We start from the raw sequence: 24,835 nt of genomic DNA, 5'->3' as shown, positions 1-24,835 counted from the left end.
TATGTCGCCCAGCCCACACTCACTGCTCAGTCTTTCATTAGCAGCCCAGCCTGGCACAGCCAAATGACTACTCGAGCTTGTGGCCGAGTACCACGGCTCTACAAGACAGGCGATCTAGTCCGATACGGTTCGGATGGCCAAATTTTTGTCGTTGGCAGAAAAGATGACCAGATCAAGGTCAATGGTATTCGAACTGAGCCATACGAAGTTGAGAACACGTTGCGCAGTCTTCTCCCACAGGGACTTGCTGGCAAGTCGGTCATTATTGTTTGTCTTCTCAAAAAGTTCGACCTTTTCGCCGCCTTTGTGTGCAGTGGACATGATTCGAGTATGAACTTGGACAAGCCGGGTACAGATTCTATCGCGGACCTTATCACGTCAGCTTCGCCGTTGCACCACCAGGTCGTGGAGTGTATCCGAGCGCATACGTCGAATGTGTCGTATCAAACGACTCCACAACTTTTCATACCGATCTCGCGTGTCCCTTACACTACTTCTGGCAAGACGGATCGCAGAGCTTTAGAGCACGCTGCATCGATGCTCGGCAAGCAACAGCTCTTGGGACTGTTCACGATACCGACCGCTCAACATGAGGAAGCTAGCAGCCCATTGGAGCGTCAGCTCGCTGACGCTTGGCATCACGTGCTTGGGATCGAGTTCGTCGGTGGGGGCGATAACTTTTTCCACCTAGGAGGAAGTTCTCTTACGGCCATTGCATTAATAAACGAAGTGCGACGCACGATGTGTATGCGACTGACCATGTCGATCGTGTTCCAACACCCGGTGCTCCACGACATGGCAGAGCAATTGCAGGGCATTGATTCTGGCAATGTGAACTCTGATCGGCCGTTGTCTAACATAACAGGGTCAGTGCTCGATGCAGCCACTCAGAACGGCATTCGGGTTGAGTTGGCACAATCGTGCGCCTTGCAGCCCGATGCCATAGAAGACGCATTTCCCTGTACACCAATGCAAGAAACGCTCATGACCGCGACCATGCATTCGATGAAAACGAATGAAGAGGCACGACCCTACTGCATGCATGCGTGGCATACGCTACCTGACAATATTGATGGTGACAGAATGCGAATGGCTTGGCAAACTGTGCTTGCTAGACACGAGGTACTAAGGAGTCGTATCGTTCACGCGCCTGCTCACGGCACACTCCTGGTCATATGCCAACGACCAGAATCTGTTCGAATATGGGACGATGTCTCCATCATGAGCATAGATGACCTGGGGCGGCGGCTCGAACAGACTCACTTTGGTTATGGCACTGCGCTGTTTGGGGTGACTATCATCTTGCAAGGCCCACAAAGAAATCGACTCGTTCTCAGTGCGCACCACGCCGTCTACGATGGTTGGTCACTCAGACTCATCTGGGACGCTGTCTTGAAGGCTTATTCCGGTGATGCTGCAATTCCTGCCTACCCCTCAATCAGGTTCGCTGACTTCGTCGCTCATCTTCGAGCACAGCCTCACGAAACGGTCATCGAATTCTGGAAACATCAGCTCAATCCTCTTGCGAACAGGACAGGTCTGGTTTTCCCGGATGTTCCGAGCGCTCATCGACCCAGAACAACCCAAAAGCTCAGTCGATCACTCACATCCCCAACGCTCGAGGCCTGGAAGGCGGCTAGAAACACCGGAATTACCATGGACACAATCTGTCACGCTACGTGGGCTCTGGTAGTAGCGTTGTACTCTAGTTCTTCGGTCGTTACTTTTGGAAGCACGCGTACGGGACGAGACTCACCTCTAGCACGCATCGAGGAGTTGCTCGGTCCGACCATGACGACAGTGCCGTTCTGCCTTAGTCTCGACCGGATTGGCGAGATCACAGCGGGTACATTTCTGAAGAACGTGCAAAGGCTGCTCCTCAGTCTTGCGCCCCATGAACACCTTGGTCTCCAACGAATCTCGGAAATCAGCCCACACGCGAAATCCGCATGCGCCTTCAGCTCTGTGCTCACCGTGCAAGCTCCCAGAAGCACGACTGTCGGCAGGGACCGTGCGTCTGTATCAGTGCCCATCGAGCATCCGAGTACACAACTGGGTATTCATCTCCTCGAATCGGTCACGAAATCAGGGTTTCATCTATTGCCACTAGCCCTCCAAGTCTTCAGCGATCAACATGCGACGAACAGCCACATCGAAGCCTACTACGATCCAGTCTGTATTTCGCGCTAGCTACTCGATCATGTATTGCAGCAATTCGACTACATTTTTAGCGGGCTCTGGCAATCATGCACCAAGCAGCCGGATCTTCTCCTCACCGAGCTCATGGGTCCCGCGCCTACGCACCTTGATGAGTTATTCAAGTGGACGTGTGGTTCCGTGGGGGAATCGGCCGTCTCCCAGCAAGGGATAGAAGCTGGCTTACTTCACGAGCCCTTCGATCGTCAGGCAGTGGTCCGGCCGCAAGCTCCTGCCATTGTCTCGTCCAGCGCTCATTACACCTATGCTGAGCTCCAGGATGCCACGAATGCGCTCGCAGTCTGTCTGCAAAAGCGTTTAACTCCGCACAGGCATGTAAGGAGAGGTCACGTCATCATAGCATTGTGTTTCGAGCACTCGGCTTTGGCCATCATCGGAATGTTGGCGATCGTAAAGGCGGGCGCTGCCGTGCTCCCCCTGGCCCCAAAGGATTCGAACAGTCGCCTACAGGCCTTAATAGAGCATTCCGAATGCAGCTTGATTGTTGCGTCCCCAATTCAGGCCACACGGATCAAGGGCCTGGATCTGTGCAAGCAGTCGGCTGGGATTCAAATCATGCAGATCGACGCAGATGCGATTGCCGATTGCTGCAGAGCCAGGCGGATGCCGCATTCAAGCTCTTACGCTCCAATAGCGCCTACACTGCCATCAGATCTGGCTTACGTCTTGTTCACATCTGGGACTTCGTTGCACAGCAAAGGTATGATGGTAAGTCATGGAGCGGCGACTGCAGCTATAGCCGCCTTGGCAACACGTTGGGGCCTGGATGCATGCTCTCGCCGACTACAGTATACGGAGTATACTTTCGACAACAGCATTCAGGATGTGTTTGGCACCCTGAGTGCGGGCGGCTGCATCGTGGTTCCTTCCGACGCTGAGCGCGCCAACAATCTCCTCGAGTTTTGCGAGGTGCATCATGTCAACGCGCTTCACATAACACCTACCGTCTTGCGGCTTCATTTTGCCCAGCCGAGCACCACAAGCATCCAGCTCAAGTCCCTTGTCATTGGTGGCGAGCCTGTAAGGGACCACGATCTTGACATACTTCGCCAATGGGCAGCTTTGTGCAAAGATTTGCGAGCATTCGTGGCGTACGGCTCGACCGAGACATGTATCGACTGCATCGCTCGTCAGGTCACGTCGTCTGAGGCGCTCGCGCCTGTAAACTCCATCGGCTCTCCAATATCATTTCTAATATGGCAAACATGGCTCGTCAGTCCGCTGACCCAGCGATTGGCGCCTGTTGGTGCTCAGGCAGAACTGTACGTTGGAGGTCCGGCAGTCGCTCGAGGTTATCTTCCTTCCAATGAAGTATCTCAGACGGGCTTCCTTGGCTTTCAGGACCCATTTTACGGCAAATCCGTCAACGTTGAGCCAAAAGATCAACAGCCACACATCCGCTTTCCGCACCCGTGACTATATGCAGTTCCACAGCGATGGCAAAATATTGTTTCTGGGTAGAATCGACAAGCAGATCAAGATCCATGGGAGACGGATCGACTTACAGGCCATCGAAAGCCTCATATACGACGTGCTTTGTGCCGAAGGACTCGATCTCGGCGGCAGCCAGCAGGTTGTGGTGGAGGCGATAGAAGACGAGGCACTTCACGCCATGTATCTGTGTCCAGCCAACCTCTGCCATGTTCATGATCACATTGTGGTTTGGCATGATACCGAGACAATTGAGCAGGACCCGATGATGTGCTGTCGTATGTCAATGCGAATGAAGGAAAAGATACTCCGCTCGTTGGAGCGCAGTCTACCCAGCTTTGCGATACCCAAGACATTCGTGGCCGTTGGTGCTATTCAGCTTACTACGTCTGGCAAATGTGACAGACGATGGGCTCGCTCAGTCCTGGTATCTGTACAAGACAAGACGCTCGGCAACGCGAACTCTCGTGGAAATGGACGTGCTCAGGAGATTATGGCCGGCAAAGAAGGAATGCTTCAATATTGGTGGGCAACAGTACTCCCACGAACAAGAGCTCCAGAGGAAATCCATAACGACTCTCACTTCTTCGATCTTGGGGGGCACTCCGTGGCAGCGATTCACTTGGCGTCTGTGGCTCGATCGAATGGGTACCAATTGCGTTACGAGGACATATTTATGCATCCTTCATTCATGGACATGGCGGAATGCTTGCACCCGATAGACTCGCCTCGTCCTACACTGACTGCCCCAAGTCGCTTCAGTTCTCTCAACCCAGATGCGCGCCACTCGATCCTGACGGAGATCCACGACCATTTCGATCTTGCAGAAACCTCCATTGCCGACGTTTATCCTTGTACGCCTCTTCAAGCAGCAATCATGGCCGCGATTGCAACTACTCCAGGTACATTTATCATGGCTCAGCGCGTCGGATTTCCTCGTCAGTATCCCCTAGAACGCGTGAAGGCCGCTTTTCGGGAGGCGTTATTGACTTTTGAGACACTGAGATCGGCGATAGTACAGGTGCCATCTTCTGCTTCCCCTCTGGTGGTTGTCTCCAAGACCGAACCAACTTGGTGTAAAGTTGACTCTGCTAGCGAGTTCCTCGAGACGGTCCGACGAAGGCATGGCTACGGGCGGCCACTGGCGCAACTGGCATTCACACAGTCAGCCTTGGCCACACCCACAGACCCTTGGGAAGAGATCATACTCGTGGCACATCACGCCGCGTACGACGGACCGATGATTCGTGCGTTTTGGCAGCGTATCAGTGACCTTCTGAGGGCACCAGATACTGGCGCTCCATGCTTCTTGTCTTCGTTCGGAGCTTTCATCCATCACATGACCAGATCATTCGACGTACCCTCTGCCGCAGAATGGTGGACCAAACAACTCGACGGCTACGAAGAGTCTTGGAGCAGATTTCCGCCAGGAATGCGGTTTACAACATTACCCCATCGTCCTTTGGCGGATACAAGTTGCTATAGAGTGATGGAGACGTCGTTGAGTCGACAAAAACGTACCACCATGTCCGTCCTTGCACGAGCAGCGTGGTCTTTGCTAGTGGCTCACTTCCTTGCGAGTCATGACATAGTCTATGGCGTCGTGATCAACAGCGCAGTACCCTCTGCGGGTGGTGAGGCTGTCACAAGCCCAACGCAAGTTGCAGGCCCAACTAACGCTGTGATACCCTCTCGCACTCGCCTAGACTTCGATACTATGGATGTGTCAACGTTATTGGCTCGACTTCACCAGCAAAGTGTGGAGGAGCATGCCCATGCCCATCTGGGACTCACAGAGATCGCTTCGCTTAGCACAGCATGCAAGGCAGCTTGTCAGTTCACCACGATTCTTGTGGTCTACCAGACTCGAACGATGAACGGCAACGCCAACGAAGAAGAGCACTTTGACCTCCAGAACCACCATATTTTCACCAGAGATCGGAGACTAGTGAGCGAGCCGATAAATCTGGAGGGTCAAGAAGGTTTTACTCCTCACGCTCTCGTCATCTCCTGTCATCCTTTCGAACAATCCAACAAGGACTTTCTTGGAATCCATGTACTATTCGATTCAAGGCTGATCACCAAGCTTACTGCTGAGACTGTGCTCAATGGTTTCTCTACGTTGCTTCATAACATCCTCGCGTGTTCGCCTGAAACACCACTCCGCAGCTTGTCGGCGCTGTCTGGAGCACCTAACTATGGACCATCTTCGCTCCCTGGCGGAATTGGCGAAGCGCCTGAGCCTGTATCAGCTTTTGCACACGAGTTGATCAGCTCATCAGCCATGTTGCGGCCGCAAGACGAAGCTATCCACAGTTGGGACGGGTCTATGACCTATTACGAACTCGAATGTTCATCTTCGGCAATGGCGACCAAATTAGCTGCGGCGCAACAGACATCAGCGGACGAGTGGGGAGTCGCTTTCATGCTGGATCGATCCAAGCACGCACTGATCACGATACTGGCGATACTGAAAGCCGGATGCTTTTTCGTACCGCTCGACCCTCAGCATCCAATCATTAGGCTCCAGAATATCCTTCGCACGGTCAATGTATCGATGATTGTGTCGCAGGAGAAGTATCAATCCATTCTGCAAGAGCTGCCGTGCAACCATCTACTGGTCGAGGACGTCGACTTTCGGCGACCGGCGCATGAGAACAACACCTTCGCCTCCCAGACGGAAGAGATGCAACGTATACAAGACTGCGTCCGTGTTCGCCGCAAGGATTGCGATCCAGCGTTTTGTACGAGCTACGTGATATTCACATCAGGCTCGACAGGACAGCCTAAAGGAGTTGTTATCAAACATGAAGCACTGAGTACTGCACTTGTGGCTCTTGGTCGATCTCCGCCCTTACCGGAGCGATCAAGATTTCTCCACATCGGGAACTACGTTTTTGATGTCGCCATCTATGAGATACTTGTGACATTGCTCTACGGCGGTACCGTATGCATTCCTTCGGAGCATGAACGCCATTTCGACTTGGAAGGCTTTATTGGCAGCGCTCGTGTCACGGATGCTGCCACGACTCCCTCTGTCTCCCGTGCCCTTGATTGCGAAAAGATATGTAAGTCTACAGGGCTGCAAAGACTGCGACTGGGAGGTAAAGCGGTTGGACTGCAGGGTCGCATTCGCTGGAACAGACCCGAGTCCGATCTTCCACTTCACTGCATCTACGGCATCACTGAGGCAGCCATAGCCAATTTTCACCATCCAGTACGTGGAAATGACGTGATATATCCACGACTGATTGGCAAGCCGATCAATTGTAAGGCTTGGGTCCGGAGTGTTCACAACCCATCGGAGCTCGCGCTACCAGAAGCCGTGGGCGAACTGTGCCTCGAGGGGCCTGTGCTGGCCGCAGGCTATCTGTGCGATCCCGTCAGGACTGCAGAAGTCTTCGTTACAGAGCCTGTATGGCTGCCAAAAGATCGTGCTCATGAGTTGAACAAATACAGTGCGTCCAAACGAAGAATCTATTGCACCAGAGACCTGGTGTACGCGGACCACCAACGCCAGACTGTAAGCTTCGTTCGCCGAAAAGACGACAGCCGTCAGTTCAAGCTTCGAGGACTACGCATAGATCTGCAAGAGATCGAAAATGCAATCGAGAACGTATCCGCCGCAGGTGTTGCTGTGGAATTATTGACACCTCCCGGCGAACAGCCGTTCCTATGTGCATGCGTGCATTGCACTGAGCTGGGGAACAGTAAAACTCCAAGAACGCCATTCAACTTGCGGGACATGCGGGATGCTTTGGCGCAGACACTACCGAGCTTCATGATGCCGAGCTACTTCGTCAGCTTGTCCTCAATTCCATTGAGTGCTGTTGGCAAACGAGACCATACTGCATTGCGCGCAATGATGGAATCCGCTATTGTGTCGGAGCGTGCTTCGTCCCGGTCCTTGGATACTGTATTGCTCACGGAATAGGAGCAGCTCGTGCGAGACACCATGTGTCAAGTGCTAAGCATCCCTGAGGACTCTCGACCGCAGATTGGTCGACATGCTGATTTCTTCGGCCTTGGGGGAGATTCCATTCTGGCAGTGCGACTGGTTGTTCTCCTTCAAGCTCGTGGCCTGCAGGGGATTAATGTTGGTGAGATATTACAGAATGCAACTATTGAGAGAATCGCCCGGAGGCTCCAGGCCGTGCTTGCCGGGCAAGAAAGTCACAGCTTCTATAATGCACACCTAGCCGAGTCGATATCCTCGCAGATTGATGATCTTGATGCTCCTAGTACGCTGGCGGCGGAGCTGAGAATGGCGGCCGAGCAGTGTGGAGTGGCAGCCGACGAGGTGGAAGACATGTATCCACTTACGAGCACGCAAGAAATACTCATTGCCCGCATGGTGCAATTCTCGTTCCGACTTCCACATCTACGCAACGAACCGATGGACATAGAGCGACTGCGACTGGCTCTTCAGGCATGTGTGGCTCGATTCCCTATCCTACGGACTCGCTTCGTGCGTCTGAACGAGCGGTTACTACAGGTTGTGCTGAAACCGAGCCATACCTACGATCAGCTGATTCACGACCATCGTCAGATCTCATTGAACACGAGAGGGACCGACCCAATTTTGGGTTCTGTACCTCACTGGTTCGGTCTCGGCGAGCCCGCCGCAGATGGTGGAGAGCGATCTTGTCGTCTCACCTGGACTCTTAGCCACGGCTTATACGATGGCTGGTCCATGCAGCTGATGATGTGAGCCATCGCCGAAGGCTTGAAGCTGGGGGACGAGCAGCTCACAGCCCCTGCACCATCGCTTCAATTCCGCACTTTTGTCAAGTACGAATACCGAGCTCGAAAAGATGCCACACATGAGAATTTCTGGAAATCCTATCTTCAAGACGGTCGACCTTGTCCATGTCCTTCGCGACAGCAGTTGTTCGACTATAGTCAAATCAAGGATCCGGTTCGAGATATGCACAGCCGGCATGTTCCACCATACCCCCTTCACTCCGACCTGCAAATAGCAGCACAGTCGCCATGACTGTACTGGCGGCTTTGATTCGTGTCATCAGCAACGCCCTGCCGTCGAGCGATCTGCTATTCGCGTATGTATCTTCGGGACGATTTGCACCACTTCCCGGAATAGAGGCATGTGTGGGGCCTACTTTGAGCTTGTTGCCGCTCCGAATTCAGCTTCCAGGCCGCTGTGATAAGGATTGGGCCGATGGGGATGATCGTACCTTGCTAGAGCATGACGCGATCAGGATACAGGAAGAGATCGACCGTGTCATACCGTACGAGGCGAGTGGCACAGATGCGTGCCGCAGAATCGATCCTATGCCTATGGAAATCGTCGTGCAGCCAAGTCGTTCCTTACTGCGGAGCGATGAGCAGGATGATATTCGAATGGAGCATGCGTCGGGCATTGGCGGGGGGAGTGCTATACGCGGTAACTTTCTGCTTGAGGTTTCATTTGCGGATGGTGCTAACGCAGCTGGAACCATATTTGCAAGATGGGACAGGCGAGCAGCTACTTCAATCATAGTAGACGGGCTGTTGCATCGTGCGATTGACATTCTTAGATCAATATCGAATCCGGACTCGGCGGTAGCTGAAGTGCACTGCAACTAAATAAAACCTGTCTCCTTAATCAGACAATTGTGCCACTCAAGGCTTGGTTGTGACCACCTCCATTCTTAGGCGCTTGGTTCAAGGTCACTTGAAGATTTAATAGGGAAGGCAAAGTGACGTTGACTACGCTATTTACGTATCTATAGGGCTATACTAGGGTCATATCGGCGAGCTGGGGTCAGGGGAAGTGTCGAGGCCGAGTGACAGTCAACCGCAGCGTAGTCTAGAACGCTAGCATAAACACCTGGTGCACTCGGCTTTCCCGGTCCGCTGAATCGCGAGTTTTCTAAAAAAAAATATCAGAAAATAAGATATAACTTCGTAGTATAGCTAGATACGAGAATACAAATTTCTAGAAATATAGAACTAATAACGTGCTTCACTACCGAGCGGGCCACACTACCGAGCGGGCCACTTTTGCTAAGAACTATACCACTTCCACTTTAATTACGACGGTATCTTAACACGACGACATCCTATAGAATCGTTACTAAGAGGACAATTCCTCTTCAGATTCTTCGCTATCTAGTAAGTCTACTTGACAGGTACGTACGTTATGCCCCGACTCGCCACATCGCTTATAGCGTCGTAGCCTTAGTACTAGCCGAACACTATCTAGCGACTCTCTACTCACTTCCTGCCTCCTAGTATCCTCTAGAGGTATCAATTGCGACGCCTCATCGAAGGTTAGAGACCCTCTAGACTGAATGTACTTGCGCTTTCGTGCTTTCCGCTATATAAGGGCCTCGTTAGACTTGCGTAGCTTACTGATCTCGCTTCGTATAAGAGCTATCTAATGCGCTATCTCTCTACTCCCTTTCACAAGCTAATACACCCCTTCCTATAACGAGTTTAGCGATGAACCTGCCCGGGCACGCATTTTGTTCGTTACTAGTGTCGATTAAGAGTCGAATTCTTTTGTAGTTCGTAGTGTCTTCGACTCCTAAGGGGTAAACTCCGGAGCTAGAGGGGTTGGCGTACGTAGCTTGATATCAAGCTTGTCTATCACTACCTATAGATTGAATAGAACCAAACTAGCGCCTCTGAAGCTCGATAGGATGTTCTCCTGTCTGAATATAGCGTTATAGGCTGCCCGGAAGGCGCGTAGGAACTCTACTTTGTCGATATAAGTGATGCGCTAGCGTGCTAAGCCCGAGAGCTAAGTACCGTATACCTTCTTTAAAGGCGAATAGCAACCTACATCTAATGGCTAGAGTAAGTGCGAGGCGTGCGATGGCATATATAGGGCCAAGATCTTGTATTCCTTACACAGATTCTAGAATGCCTTCGAGTTATAGCTCTCGTGGCCGTCGATAATAAGTAGTCTCTATGCCCTACTCGTACGAGCTATAGTATGCTTCTAGAAATGCTCTAGCCACCGTATACCGAACTTATTGTTAGTCTAGCCGTTCTCTGTTAGCCCGATTGTCTAGTCTGGACCCAAGTTGCCGTCTTAGTACTAGGTACTAATGTGCTGTTTACCTATAAGGATGACGTAGGGTAGGAGCGCTGTTCCGTCTATATAGATAGTCTTAATCACTGTTGCCTATTCTTTATTGCCCTGTTGAACGACCTTCCTCTTTCCACCACGCCTTTCTGAACCCGTAACGACGCTCTGAGACGTAATGACACCTATCATGAACCCTGTCTCGTCGAAGTTGTAGGTGTCCTAGTCAAGGATGCTATACTTCTCCTTTATATTACGTATAAGCAAGAACCACTTCTCGATAACGTCTAGATCTTCTATCAGGGCTCGCTAATGATCGTATCCACGTGTCATGCGAACCTTTAGCTCACGATGCCGCCTAATGAACCTGTCTGTCCAATTGAGACTAGCGGGCTTGAGACCCTTCTCTTGTAGCAATGAATCGGCCATTGTTCGTACACTAGCCTTTGATGGCGGGAAACCTCTAAGATCCAGCTCGAGTATGTACTTACTCAAGTATCACCCTCTCTTCTAGCTCTGTAAGCTTCTTCGAATTGGGCTCGCAGTCACCCCGAGGAGGTCGTCTATTCAATCGATACCCTAGTGTAGTTCGAGACGCGTCGTATACCTTTGTAGCAAGTCGATTCGTGATTGTCGCGTCGCGTTTCGTAGCCTAGACAGCTAAGGTCAGTTTGGCCTCGTTTGAAGACAATACACGCTGTAATGGTGGTTGCATAGCTGTATCTGTAGAAGTGGTACAGTTCTTGGCAAAAGTGGCCCGCTCGGTGGTGTGGCCCGCTCGGTGGTGAAGCACGTTATATATTACCATATATAAGCGCTTCGTTATTGCCTAATATACTGTTTTGTTTAAAACGTCGCGGTTTAACGCGACGATCGAGGAAGCCGAGTGCACTAGGTGTTTATGCTAGCGTTCTAGCGCAAACGCTAATCTTCAATGCATGACGATCAGTTGGAGAATTACGAGGACAGCAGTATAACAACACTGCTGCGGGTGCACAGTCAAAAGTACAGTGCGCAGAATCAGGTAACAAACCATTAAACGCACGAGCTCGCACGCAAACTTCGAGAGCGCTTGGTCAGATGACTCACCTTTGAGTCGCCAACATGGTCTTCGTTCGTGCCGCCATTAGCCTTCTGCTGGCCTCCGCAGCAATCGCAACCCAGTCTCCCTCGACACGCGAGACGTGTTGATCACCGCCCAAACCCTCATCGACGACGTCAGCAACATCAACGCCGGCGTGGAGAGCCTTCGCAAACACGTCGCAGCTTTCGACGGCTCGCCATTGACAGAAGCGCCCCTTCTCCTCGACTTCACAGCCATCCATCTCGCCAACCGCAAAGGCTTCGCCGATGCCAACTTGAGACAAACCAACTTCAACGCCTCCGAGTCCATGGACATCGTACAGTTCACGATCGAATCGACAGCCTTGGCAATAGCATTCCTGCTGCGGTACGAGAGACTGTGGCTAAGAAGCCGGAGTTCGAAAAGACTGGTCAGAACCCAACCGTCATTGGTACATTCGAGTTGTTGCTTGATGACCATGATACATTCTCGGCTGCGCTGGTCCAGAAGATATCGGCAAATTTTGTGAGAGCGGATGCCGTTGTAGATATCGGTACAATGCCACGTCACCGCGAACTAGCTCGGTCTTCGTCCCATGTTCTCGGTCGCACGAGCGGCCAAGAGCATCATGTCCCTGCCGTCGTTCATGTCTGTCGCGTCGGTCTAGAAAGGACGAGGATGTGTCTGCTTGCCAGGTTCAATCTGTCACTTGCAAAGATGAGCACATTTAGTCTATAGGCAGACCCCATTTTCGACTGCGGGCAGACCCAATCTTAAGTAATTAATCAAATTTTGAGGACTTGACTTTGCACCTACCCGCCCGGCGAGGGCTAATAGCCCTCTGTTTCTCGTAGCCGAAGCAAAGCTAGGAGGGTCCTAAGGTAGGAGGGGCCCCCGAAGGGAGGGAGGATCTCTTAGGAGGCCCCAGGTGCAGCGGAGGGCTGGGGGTTGGGGATGTACTTTGATGGACTTTGATTGATTACATCAGCTTGGGTGTGCCCGTAGTCGAAAATGGGGTCTGCCCGTAGACTCGGCGGTACATCAAGGGCACTTGCGATACTGCCACGAGGGTATGCCTCGCAGTGACCGGGCTTAGGTAAGATTAACGCAGCCATGCTATTGCTGGACGCCACGGCGAGTCGTGGGCAACGATTCATCGTATTCTGTGGCAGAGAATAGAGTGATCGTGACTTGGTGTGGCGGGGAGAGAGAGAGTGAGATGTTTTCTTGTCGACGTCCAGACAAGAAGAACTTGACCCAAGACCGTGCCCTCTATCGTGATGCTCGTGCCTGCTCCTCGGCCGAGCGCTGTCGCAGAAGCTGCGACGATGAAGTCATGGCCGCAAGGTTCAGCATGCAATCTAGGAAAGCAATAGTAGAAGTTTTGGAGTAGTGTGAGAGCGAGCCCGACATACAGGCCTCGTGAGTTTCGAGACAGATAACTCGGCAGATGCTTCGTCCGGCCTGTCTAGATGCATGCCGTCACTCGACAGTTCTGGCATCCATCAGCAACGAAATGAGTATTGAAGTCGGCTTATCGGGTCAGATGAAGAGTCAGTCAAAGTGAGGTCGTTTGGGAAGAACGCCACAAGTGACCACGGTGACTTCCTGCAGTGAAGAGCGTTGAGACCGCTCGGCACGTCTTCGTCAACATCCCGGCGACGATCGTGCCACTCGACTTCTTCTTATAGCTAATTGATAGCGGTAGATGCTGCACACGAAGTCAGGAAGGAGGCTCAATGTGTTACGAGCTGGCCAGGATGTCGCCTTTGCGAGTTTGTCGCGGTGTTCGGTGTCGACGATAGCCAATGCACGTGAGCAATAGTGAAAAGCAAGAGCAATAGTGAAAAGCAAGAGCAATAGTGAAAAGCAGGAGCAATAGTGATCGACAGATTGTGCAGCGAAGCGAACGTCTGGACGGGACCAGCCGGAGCTTCGTTCCAAGATTGTGCAATGAGGAGAGAGTGGGAAGCGCTGGAGTCGCAACCATCGAAGACCATCGTTGTCCGCGTATAAGTGCGCCTGTCGACACGTCCAACTGCAGCATCGGGAGGCGAGCGTCAAGAAGCACAAGTGAACATCTCGACAGAAGCGCAGCAGAAACAGTGGTGGCCAGCAAGCGTGTTTGAGCACACGCATAGCCGCCTCGTGGGCAGCACGGCGGCATCCTTCTGTACCTCCTGCCGTGCTCGAGCCGTGGAAGGACAGCTCCCCTTCAGCCAAAATGTGCGAGACGTACCTCCTACCCTCAGCCAAGAGTCCAAAGGGGCAAGGCGCGGGTCTGACCATCACCTCCCCGCGCTCCACCCTCCACAACCTCCAGTGAATGAGTGGCGCTTGTTTCACGCGCTGCCATATCCTTGCCACTAATGCATGGCCTCCGTGGCTTCAAAGGTATACAAGATTGCCCAGGATCGTCGCTTGGTGGTTGTTCATACTTCGCAGGGCAACCTCATCAGGATACCCCAGCGGACCATACCTGGCGGTCGCGGAGTATTACACAACTATGGTTACGCAACGACTACACCCAGTGTGCTCCTTCCCCTCAATGCTCGCCATGCTGCGACCCTCTACGGCCTTTGACTGTTAGTATACCTTCTGGACAAGACGGCTTTCGTCTTCGTGGCCACCTCTGGACGACTGCCATCTGGAGGATCGACCACGCCGCTCTGCCATCATGGGGTTCAAGTTGTCCACGCAGCGCGTCGAGGCGCCGGTCACTGGCAAGGCCTACCTAATGTGTGCCTTTGCTGCATTCGCCGGCGTTCTCTTTGGCTACGACTCGGGCTACATCGCTGCTGTCCTGGGTATGGCAAGATTCAGGCACGACTATGGCGAACCAATTGGCGCTACCGACGATGGAGGCATCCTATACGACTACCGGACCTGGGAAAAGTCGCTGATAGTCTCGATACTTTCAGCTGGTACATTCGTTGGCGCGCTGTTCTCTGGCTATCTGGCAGACCGCATAGGACGAAGATTGACCATCATCGTACCCGGATGTGGCATGTTCATCATCGGCGTGTCTGTCCAAGTTGCGACTCCCAACGTGATAGGGCTATCAATTGGAAGGTTCGTTGCCGGTCTAGGCGTAGGATGTGTCTCGGCAGTCAACATCCTATACATGTCTGAGATCGCACCACGGAAAGTAAGAGGAGCTATTGTCTCGGCATATCAGTTCGCCATCACCATCGGCATCATGTTGGCAAGTTGCGTCGGCTATGCCACACAAGGACGACAAGACTCTGGTGCCTACCGCATTCCAATCTCGATTCAGTTCCTGTGGGCCCTGATCTTAGCCGGCGGTCTGTTCATGCTGCCAGAGTCGCCACGATATTGGGTCAAGAAACGACGACTGGACAAGGCAGCAAAAGCACTGGCCAGAGTCCGGGGCCAACCTGCCGAGTCTGCACACATCGAAGATGAACTCTCCGAGATCGTCGCCAACTGCGAGTACGAGATGCAGGTCGGGGAAGTCAGCTGGATGGGTTGCTTTTCTGGAGGCATCCACAACTCGAACAGCAACGCCCGCAAGGTCTTCATCGGCGTCGCGCTACAGATGATGCAGCAATGGACCGGGATCAACTTCATCTTCTACTACAACGTCACTTTCTTCCAACAGGTCCAGATCGATAACGCCTTCCTCATCTCCATGGTCACCACTGTCGTTAACGTTGCCAGCACACCTCTAGCCTTTTATGCCATCGAGAAGTTCGGACGCCGTGCTCTCCTCATCTACGGTGCGATCTGCATGTGCGTATGCGAGTTCATCATCGCGATCGTCGGTGTGACAGCTGGCACATCCAGTGGCGCCAACTGGGTGCTGATCGTCTTTGTCTGCGTCTACGTCTTTTTCTTCGCAAGTACATGGGGACCAACGGCCTGGGTTGTCATCGGCGAGATTTTTTCACTGCCCATCCGGTCCAAAGGAGTAGCGCTCAGCACAGCGAGCAACTGGTTCTGGAACTGCGTGATCGGAATCGTCATTCCCTACATGATCGACGGCGACAAGGGTAATTTGGGAGTCAAGGTGTTCTTCATTTGGGGCACAACATGCGGGTTCTGTGCGTTGTTCGCTTGGGTGTTCATACCCGAGACAAAAGGTACGTACTTCAGGGTATATGGCATCGTCTGTCTCAGACATGTCCGGTACCGTTTGCTGAGACATTGCCACGTGGTACTGGAGTATAGCTAACATTCTTGTGTTTGACAGGGCTCACATTGGAGCAAGTTGGAAGGATGATGGAGGAGACACCCGCCCATACGAGCAAGAGATGGCGACCTCACGATACCTTTGCGGAGGAGTATGGATCTACATCGGAACCACCACGACGGCCGAGCACGAGTCTGGGGAGACGGGCTAAGGTCGAAAGCTTTATCGATATGCACACCCTACGGAGTCAGTCGCCGACATGATAATCAAGCGGAACCAGCGATACCTCGACTAATGTCGTGCGACCAGTGTCTGTCAATGCGGTCGAAGCTACAAAACGACATGTGCTATCGCATCGTCCACTATCGGCGACCTTGGCACCATGTGCTCTACACGGATACGACATCCTACATCTCGGCAACAAACGACCAACACAGCCGCCTTTGTTAACTACCTGTCCTCCACCGAGTCACAAGCCCCGAGTGCCGACTTCCGAGTCGCGCCCACGGTGCACAAAAGGCACCCTACTTCCAGGCCAAACCTCTTGCTTTCTTTCCACAACTGGTGATTAACCACCACCCGCTACCGGTCGAAATCAACAGGAGAGGGTGAACACGTCCTCTCCTGTTTTGCGGTCAATGTATAGGACGTGAAAGCTGTAGGCAGCAGGAAGCCTGAGGCGGCGTCACAAAACAGCACATGCTCACAGCATTGCTTATGACTATCGAAGCCGATAACATGTGCTCCGCATGCACATGCCACCTCCCGACTCGGCAACAAACAGCAAACTCATCTCTTTATCAACGTGTCCACTTCGGGTCTCGAGTCACAAGTCACAAGCTACAAGTCACAAGCCCCAAGCCCCGAGGCCCGAGCCCGATCCCGAGTCGCAACCCACAAGTCCACAAAAAGACCTCCACCCTCATCCTAACCCTCTTCCTTCCTTCCCCAACCAGGACTACGGTGGCGTTGGATGTGGTGGGCAGTGGTAATCGACGGTGGCGCTTGGGGTGGTAACCACCACCTTTCCTGCTTGGAAACCATCGATCTCCTACCGCCTCCTCCAACGCCATGGGCGGAAGCATCAGGATATGGTGAACATGGGGATCGTCCTCTCCTGTTTTGCGGTCGGTTTGGGGGGTGTGAAAGGTGTGGGGAGGAGGTGTAGTAGGGGTGGGGGAGGGGCTTTTAATATTTGCTTGGTGAGGTTGGGGAGGATTGAAGGGGACTTGTCATCACGAAGTTATTCGGGATTGCCGAGCTGTGATGATGAAAGATTATGGTAGGAAGGGAAGGAAAGGAATGAATCATGATACCCACAAGGACAGCATACTGTCTTCATATTTCGTATTGTATAATCACGACGGGCTTGCGGCCCTGCTCGAGCGAGTCGAGTAGATCGACGAGGTAGACAGATGAGCCCAACTAGACCAAGGACCACATTGGCCGGTCTCTTTGCCTGCGTTCCATGACTTCACCACGATCATACCGCGACCATACTAACACGAGAGACATGCAGAAAAGTCGCGTGGAAAGATCCCACGAAACCTTGAACTCATTCCCATTGACCAAAGCTACCTCCCCTCAATTGCTCTACCTTTCTTCCCATCCTAGACCACTCCCATCATCCTCTAATCCATCGTCAACACAGCCCTAAACCTCACCTTCCCACTCATCATATGCTCCATCGCCTCATTCGCCTTCGCCAGCGGGAACTTCTCAATCATACACTTAACCCCCTGCTTCTCCGCAAACGCAATCGCCTCCTCGCTATCCAGCGCATGTCCACTCGGCCATCCATGAACTGACAACCCCTTCAAGACCATATCCACCGTATTGACCGGGACCGGTCCAATAGCTGTGAAGAGGAGCAGTTTGCCCTTGTTATCCAGACCCCCGATCAGAGGCGTGATGACGTCCGGGTTGGGAGCCGTGACGACGATACATGCTGCGCCGCCGAGTTTCTGCAATTCAGCTGCGACATCGCCAGCTTCGGTATCGATATAATCCGTCGCGCCCAACTTCATCGCGAAATCCTTCTTCGCACTTCCTCTCGAAAGCGCCACAGTCCTATACCCCATCTTCCTCGCATACTGAATCGCAAGATGTCCCAGACCTCCCAGTCCTTGGACGGCGACGATCTCACCGGAGAGAATGTTCAGCTGGCGGATTCCGTTGAAGACAGTGACGCCGGCGCAGAGGAGGGGAGCTACTTCGGCGGGATCCATGTTTGCTGGGATGCGGACGGCGGATTCGGTGCGGAGGGTTGCGTATTCGCCGTAGCCGCCGTTGCGGGTTACGCCGTTGATGGCTTTGTTTTCGCACATTTGGAAGAGGCCGCGGTTGCAGGCGCGGCAGGAGAGGTCGTGGCCGCCGTGCCTAGAGTCGTTAGAGAGGACTGTAGGAGGGCAGGGAAGGATGAGCTCACCATGGCCCACCGACACGATCGCCGACCTTCCACTTCTTCTCACCTTTTGTGGTCTTGACGACGGTTCCGATGAACTCGTGGCCGAGGAGTTGGATGCCACTAGACAGACATATATCATCAACACAAGCCCTTCCTCACCAGCACATTTGATACTCACGGTGGTCCCATATCTCCATTCAGAACGTGATGGTCACTGTGACAGACACCACATGCGTGGACCTTGATCAGGACTTCGCCTGTCTGAGGTTCTGGGACTGGGATCTCTTTGATCTCGAGTGGCTTCTGCGCGCCTGTAAGGACCGCCGCCTTCATCGTCTTGGGGATACCGCTAGACATCGTTGCTGGTCTCCTAGTCGTGGACGAGTTTGGTGCGAGTGGTGCGCCTTACTCGGTCGATGTGTCGTATGCGGGTGTTGTTGTTGTTGTACCGTTTCGAGGTGATAAGTGCAGTGCTGAAGCAGAAAGGTGCTTTACCAAATTCCTGGATGTGATGGGTAGTGCTTGCCGCTTCTTCTTAACGTTCCCAAACCTCAAACACAGTGACAGCTCTCGCAATGGAAACAATGACAGCACAAAAGGTAGAGGGGCAGCAACCAGAGGGAACCAGCAGGAACCTACCACCACTTTATACCCTTACCTCTGTGCAACCTCACAGTGGTGTCCCATCAATTGCAGATCACCCTCCAGCCACGGGCCATGCTGTGCAATGCGCGACCGCACTTGGTCAACTGATGTAAAGTCCGGCAGCAAGAAGTAAACTGAAGCTCCCAATGGCTCATGGCATTGACGGCTGTCGTAGTGGGGGGACGGAAGTCGACTATACCGTAAGTGGCAGTATAGCTCCAAAACCAGATGTAGCACTGCTACTGCTTCTGAAGATGGGTTGGATGCTTTGCTCAGCTTGCGTCTTATCTCCAGAGATGGCACTGACTTATGGAGGATTGCGTCGCTGGAAGGGGCAGGAGGTTGCATATTGTGTTGTGGGAGTCGTACTTCTCTGCGGGGATGATGCTTGCGTTGCGAAGCTGGAGGAGAGGTGATCGTTGGTAATCGTTGCACCCGAGGTCGGCAATGTTGCTATGTCCGGCATCACGTGGCCAAGACCATCTTCTGCTCCCTTAGGTCAATGCGAATCCTAACGACGAAGTTGAGAAAAGCTGCTCGTAGCGATAGACTGGAGTGCAAGTAAGCAAAAGACGAGAGAGATGCAGTTGAAGAACGAAATCCACTGCTGCATGAGCATGCGCATCACCTTGGTGGACACCACACCCCAATCAAGAAGGCTTCTGAACAGCACAGCAAACTGAAGCATAATAGAATCTTTCTCTCATAAGAGATACGTACCAACCACCTCCGTGCTCCTCACAGATGGCCGATACAATAGCTGTAACTGTATGGTAAATGAGCAAAACACACAGAAAGAAGAAACAACGAACCCACAGCCCAGCAGGAGCATCCGATGAGTTAGCCTGCCTGTACACATTTCCCATCTTGCCAAAGACTCCAAGCCAATGCAAACAACACAAATCGCTTGCAGTAATGTGTGCAACAACGAACAAACGCCAGGGCGCTTCTTCAGGTCGCTCTCCAACAGTGATGATGACACGCTGAGTTGTTTTCTTGCTGTGCTTGCTGCTCCTGCCATTACGTCTTGTTCGTCTCTTGTTTCTATCATCATCATCCGGGCCCTTCAGGTGTGATGTAGCCACCTGCGATATCTACCCATTCGGGTATGCAGCTTCCTTCCTTGTTCTCGACTTCGACAATGTCAGTGTCGCAGCGACATCTGCAGCCGACACCGTTCTCCTTTTCGGTATCCCACTTCGCCCAGTATTCGTCTTCCTCTTTTCGTGCCTTTTCATCGAGGGTGGTTTGTTCGAGGTAAGGTTCTCGGGGAAGTTGCCGCGCTGGAGCGTTTGCGGGACAATGCTGGATCGTCGTGTGTCTGTAGCCAAAGTCTCGGAAGTAGTGAATGTCCTTGGGTCCAAGGAGAGCACCGGCTGCGAGGGAGTGGATGGGTGCATCTCCCCACTAGTGCTGTGTCAGTATGCTTTGCCATGTCTTCGCGATGCCTGAACTCACCCTTTCCATCCAGAATCCGCTAGACCTGTCCATCATTTGGAAGAACTCTTCGTACTCCTTACTCCTGAACCAATCTAACCTCGCAATCTCGAAGTTCGACCAGAAATGGCACATGTTATAGATCTCGCCCTCCATCGCTTCAGGGTCGATGTCTGGAAGTGTTCCCTGCCCGGGCTCTGTCCGCAGGATATCTTCAGGCAGCGGCTTGTGCTTCTCGTCCGCGTATCTGGGATCTTCCTTTGGCAGCTGGTCCGGAGGAATGGTGCCTGGCTTGGGAGTACCATCCTGGTTGTAGCCTTCCTTCGGCTCTGTGAACATCTCCCACAGGCCTTGTGAAGTGATGTTGTGCGTGCGCTTGTACGCGGACGCATATCGGAAGATGTTTGGAACCGTCTCTTTCAACTCCTTCACAGCGATCGTGAAGCCGTACGTCTTGTTATTCCGCGCCATGTGCACGAACGGATCGTAGGTAATGTCGCAGAAGTACTTGATCTCGGGCTCGACTCGCCAGTACCAGTCATACTTCTGTAGCAGCTCGTGCTTGTAGAAGAAGCCAGAGTAGAATCTGCACATGTGATGGTATGACTCCATGCCACCATACATGATGGCTGCATCTCCTTGTTTTCTGATGCCCTCCTTGGCTACGTTTGTGTCAACCCAGTCTGGGTATCCCCAGTGATCTGACCCAATCTTTCCAAACTCCACGTTACCGCTGGTGTAGTTTTGCACGGTCTCCTTGAAGGTGCTGTTGAAGTCTCCATCGTTGAGGAAGACATATGGGTAGTGGAACCAGCGGTTGAAGTGCCTTTCCACGCTCTTCAGACTTTCAATCACGCCATCCAGCTCTTTGTTCCGTGCTAGTACCACGAAGGCTGCATTCATGCGCTCGGTCTCCTTGGAAGTGATCGCTGGGTCTAAGCAGCCATTAACGAAGACCTTGTCGTGCTTCTCGTTGATTTTCCGTATACTGGGCGGCGCTCCAGTGGGTATTAAGCGTCCTCCAGGGGACGCAGGATGCCGCACGAAAAGCAGCAGTATTACTATTACCACAATGCAGGGGAACAGCAGGACCAGGTATAGTGGCACACTGATCTTGCTGTTGCCGCGTATCCGTATCCGCTTCTTGAAGAAAGAGAGTCGCGGCGTTATCTTTTCGGAGGCATCCTTGAGGGATGTGAATTGTAGCGACTTGAGAGTCGGCAGGTTATCGGTGGAGGGGAATCGTTTTTGGAGTCCCTTGATCGTCTCCATGGCGGCAGGCTAGGCCACGAGGGCCAGGATCGAGCGTGTCGTCAGTCGCGGCGGTTGCTGGAGTCGTTCCGTATACAGCCCGTCGTGGTAAAGGGTTTCGAGGTGGTAGGTTTGACCTCGCAGAATGCGGCTGGGATGTGCTGCTAACGAGCGACTGGAAGGAGCAACGCGCAAATGCAAACGCTCGCGGACTATCGGAATCGCATCTATTAGGCGCAATCGTCAGGGCGGAGGAGATGTCGTGGTATACGTCGGATTGTGTAGTGTTCCAGGCGTGGTGGAGGGTTGTGGGATGGTGCAATGGTAGCGTGGTGATTGCGGTCGTGGCCGCAAAGTCTCGAGACGGGAGGTTGGCTTCTCTTCGCCGCAGCGCGCGAGCCCCTGGTTCTGAGATGCAGCAGCAACACGAACACCACTTCTTCCACTGTGCAAAACTCAGCCCAAGACAAGATCTCACAAGCAATTGACTGCCAACACGCCGGTGTATCTGTGTCACACGGAGAAGGCGCGCTTTGGTTGGGTCTTGCCTGAAATCTCGTTCAACGATTCGCCATCTGTGAACAGGAGCTTACGCAGACGTGTCTTGGCGATGTGCAAGTCGTTGCCGCTTGCAGTCTCCGGTAGCAGCGGGTGAGAAGTGTAACGACAGGTACATTCAACATTCACTCGGAGAAGGAAAGTTGCGTACGCAAATAGCACACACGTGATAACATCACTTCATCAACAAATGCGAACAACAGCAACGCCTTTCTTCTTGATAACACGCGACATCACCATCATCTAGGACCAAACCCGAACCCGAGCGCCAAGACAACAACCACCATCATGGCAAGCAACCCTTCTACATCCACACCTCCCCATATCTCCATACTAACCATCCCAGTCCCGCGACTCCTCCTTCACCCATCTCCACCTCCACTCAGCTCACCACGCAGATCTCCTCGAAGAGTTCACACGCATCAAGCTCCCAGCCGAACACATTGACGTCCCGCCACATCATCAGCCACTCAACCCCGACGACGAGGACGATGTCGTGCCGAACCAGCATGCAGCTTTCGGGATCCAGCGTGCGCAGAACAAGGGACGCGAGCCGGCTTGGAAGGATCTTGGACTGGAGAAGTTGATGAGTGAGGGACCGCCGAGGAAGGGAGCGCAGGCTACTGCTGGGGCTGCCGGGGGCAGTAAGGTTGGTGGGAGTAGGACCTTGAGGTGAAAGGATTGGGTTGGAGGTATGGAGTGTTGCGATGTTGTCTGAGAAATATGTGATGCCTTGTATGTTTGAGTAGCATGAGACGCCTGGGATGGCTGAAGGACATTGGACGCCTGTCTGGTTCTGCAGCATGACAGGTCAAGATCTCCACCGCAGACCTGTACCCACTCCAACGCAGCAAGATTGCAATGTTTGAAGCGGAAGGGCACTACTTTTGCTCGGACTATCCTGATGGTAGACCCGGGGTGTTGCCACGAGCGTCCGAGGGCTGGTGACAGAGTTGAATACCGCCGAGCGCTTCGACACCCTATCGAAGCGTAGGCTATTGCTTCAATTCGCTGGCATGTAGCTAAATGACGAGGTCCGATTGATGCAGTCGAAGGTACAGCGCGGAGACGTATATTGAACCTCCGGATACGCGTTCTGTTCGCAGCTTTTCAGAAGTGGAGTAGGCTAACATACCGGCGGCAACATACTTTGTGACCAGGCCTTGGACGTTGGTGGGCCGTGAATTTGCATGTGATCGCTGCGGAAGTTCGCCGAGATCCTGGCAAGCAAGAACTTTGTTTGACTCTGGAACACTTCTCAGCGCGCCGCCACAGCGCCAATACAACTTTTCCTCATTCCACCGCGTGCATAACACCCGACGCCGTCGAAATGTCTTCATCAGACGATGCCGCGTCGCGCGCGCGGATCATGAAAGACAGGTTGGACTCACCAAAGATCCATGTGAGCGGAACCTGTTCACGTCACTGCTGCATGCACTAACGTCTCACAGGCTACCATCGAGAAGTGCGTGGGACGCGGACTTTCGGCGGCTGATAAGCGGTTGACTGGGAGTGTGGTGCGTCAAGTGAAGGTACGAAGCAGAGGACGACTTCCCTCTTCCACGTCCATGGGACTGACCCAGCACAGGAGAAGCTGGTGACGAAGCTGGAAGCTGGAAGCCGAGCACGACGCTCTCATACAAGAGGCAGCAAAGACCAAGCCCTTCCGACTCCTCGACCTTCCCGCCGAGCTCTGGAGCAAGATTGGCAAGCTCGCTATCATCGACTCACCGGCCTTCTCCACGCACGTTCCACCGAAGCCTCCAGGGAGATTCAGCTGGACATGTGCATCCCCCGCCATCACGCGGCAACAAGCTGAACAACCCGCAATAACTCGAACGTGCAAGGCACTGCGCGCCGAGCTTCTCCCCCTTTACTACAAGACCAAGATCGACGTTACACTTCACCGCGATGTCATCCAGTTCGCGCGGGCTGGAGAATGGTTGAATGCGATTGGTGCACGCAACAGACGTGCGATACGTGGGTTGAGGGTGCAGACTGAGTGTTGTCCGTGGAGCTGTGACGAGATGGAGGACAGAGACGGATTGGAGTGGAAGATTGAGGGGATGTGGAAGGTACCGGAGAGGGAAAGGGGGGTAGTCAGGTGTATGTTGTCACTTTCTTGTAGAGACGTCAGTAAGCGGCTGTGAGCGCTGGTGGCGGCGTCTAGGGCACTATTGCATGCAGCGCGGAAGGTCTGCTCTCACGTACTGATACCGTAATCTGAACAGGGGACTTGTCCTTTTCGCCCGTCTACTTCGCTCCGCCTATGTGCTCAACCGCAGAGACGATGAACACACATAAATATACCCATCCCAACCCCTCCACCCTCGACAATCACCCCAGGCTAGATGGCGCAGTCGGCAGAGCCCTGAGTTGGGTACTACCTGCCCCATCGACCCGACACGTTCAAGGTTGAGTGCAAGTATGCACTCGTTACCATTGAAGCCTCCGGTGTCGATGCCATCTGACCTAGGGTGATTGTTCTCTTTTTGCCCAGCCGTCCTGCGTATCACTTTTCTGTTGATCATGTGGCCTGTTCTGCAGGTACATGTACGAGCATCATCTTGCCACCTTCGACGATTGCCCTGGGCTCGATGGCGGAGTCAAGCGCCTCTCACGATGCCGTGGCAGATCGCT

General features: G+C 53.1%; 9 protein-coding genes across 9 annotated transcripts; 7 read left to right on the top strand and 2 right to left on the bottom strand.

Moving 5' to 3' along the window:
- Positions 1–63: 63 nt before the first annotated feature.
- On the top strand, positions 64–2,190 carry CLAFUR5_03847 (Apicidin F synthase; the record flags this gene model as incomplete). Its single annotated transcript, XM_047902995.1, has 1 exon — positions 64–2,190. One exon carries the CDS (start codon positions 64–66, stop codon positions 2,188–2,190), a length of 2,127 nt encoding a protein of 708 aa, XP_047758795.1.
- Positions 2,191–2,595: 405 nt separating this feature from the next.
- On the top strand, positions 2,596–3,633 carry CLAFUR5_03846 (HC-toxin synthetase; the record flags this gene model as incomplete). Its single annotated transcript, XM_047902994.1, has 2 exons — positions 2,596–2,925; positions 3,007–3,633. 2 exons carry the CDS (start codon positions 2,596–2,598, stop codon positions 3,631–3,633), a joined length of 957 nt encoding a protein of 318 aa, XP_047758796.1.
- Positions 3,634–5,173: 1,540 nt separating this feature from the next.
- CLAFUR5_03845 (HC-toxin synthetase) lies at positions 5,174–7,582 on the top strand (the record flags this gene model as incomplete). Its single annotated transcript, XM_047902993.1, has 1 exon — positions 5,174–7,582. The coding sequence occupies one exon, from the start codon at positions 5,174–5,176 to the stop codon at positions 7,580–7,582; it is 2,409 nt and encodes an 802-aa protein (XP_047758797.1).
- Positions 7,583–11,615: 4,033 nt separating this feature from the next.
- Positions 11,616–12,411, top strand: CLAFUR5_03844 (uncharacterized protein; the record flags this gene model as incomplete). The annotated part of the gene is made up of 4 exons (XM_047902992.1): positions 11,616–11,705; positions 11,812–12,081; positions 12,141–12,269; positions 12,325–12,411. 4 exons carry the CDS (start codon positions 11,616–11,618, stop codon positions 12,409–12,411), a joined length of 576 nt encoding a protein of 191 aa, XP_047758798.1.
- Positions 12,412–14,421: 2,010 nt separating this feature from the next.
- Positions 14,422–16,160, top strand: CLAFUR5_03843 (Major facilitator-type transporter; the record flags this gene model as incomplete). The annotated part of the gene is made up of 2 exons (XM_047902991.1): positions 14,422–15,847; positions 15,958–16,160. 2 exons carry the CDS (start codon positions 14,422–14,424, stop codon positions 16,158–16,160), a joined length of 1,629 nt encoding a protein of 542 aa, XP_047758791.1.
- Positions 16,161–17,528: 1,368 nt separating this feature from the next.
- CLAFUR5_03842 (Alcohol dehydrogenase patD) lies at positions 17,529–18,661 on the bottom strand (the record flags this gene model as incomplete). The annotated part of the gene is made up of 3 exons (XM_047902990.1): positions 17,529–18,276; positions 18,326–18,424; positions 18,483–18,661. The coding sequence occupies 3 exons, from the start codon at positions 18,659–18,661 to the stop codon at positions 17,529–17,531; spliced, it is 1,026 nt and encodes a 341-aa protein (XP_047758792.1).
- Positions 18,662–20,002: 1,341 nt separating this feature from the next.
- On the bottom strand, positions 20,003–21,658 carry CLAFUR5_03841 (O-glycoside alpha-1,2-mannosyltransferase 4; the record flags this gene model as incomplete). The annotated part of the gene is made up of 2 exons (XM_047902989.1): positions 20,003–20,356; positions 20,408–21,658. The coding sequence occupies 2 exons, from the start codon at positions 21,656–21,658 to the stop codon at positions 20,003–20,005; spliced, it is 1,605 nt and encodes a 534-aa protein (XP_047758793.1).
- Positions 21,659–22,483: 825 nt separating this feature from the next.
- On the top strand, positions 22,484–22,871 carry CLAFUR5_03840 (uncharacterized protein; the record flags this gene model as incomplete). The annotated part of the gene is made up of 2 exons (XM_047902988.1): positions 22,484–22,486; positions 22,542–22,871. 2 exons carry the CDS (start codon positions 22,484–22,486, stop codon positions 22,869–22,871), a joined length of 333 nt encoding a protein of 110 aa, XP_047758794.1.
- Positions 22,872–23,525: 654 nt separating this feature from the next.
- On the top strand, positions 23,526–24,614 carry CLAFUR5_03839 (uncharacterized protein; the record flags this gene model as incomplete). Its single annotated transcript, XM_047902987.1, has 4 exons — positions 23,526–23,597; positions 23,647–23,727; positions 23,809–24,301; positions 24,427–24,614. 4 exons carry the CDS (start codon positions 23,526–23,528, stop codon positions 24,612–24,614), a joined length of 834 nt encoding a protein of 277 aa, XP_047758115.1.
- Between the last annotated feature and the right edge of the window lie 221 nt (positions 24,615–24,835).

Source organism: Fulvia fulva, chromosome 2 (genome assembly GCF_020509005.1).
Source record: "Fulvia fulva chromosome 2, complete sequence".
NCBI lineage: Eukaryota > Fungi > Ascomycota > Dothideomycetes > Mycosphaerellales > Mycosphaerellaceae > Fulvia > Fulvia fulva.
Note: the sequence above shows the minus strand (reverse complement) of the source record. Positions and strands in the feature narration are given on the sequence as shown.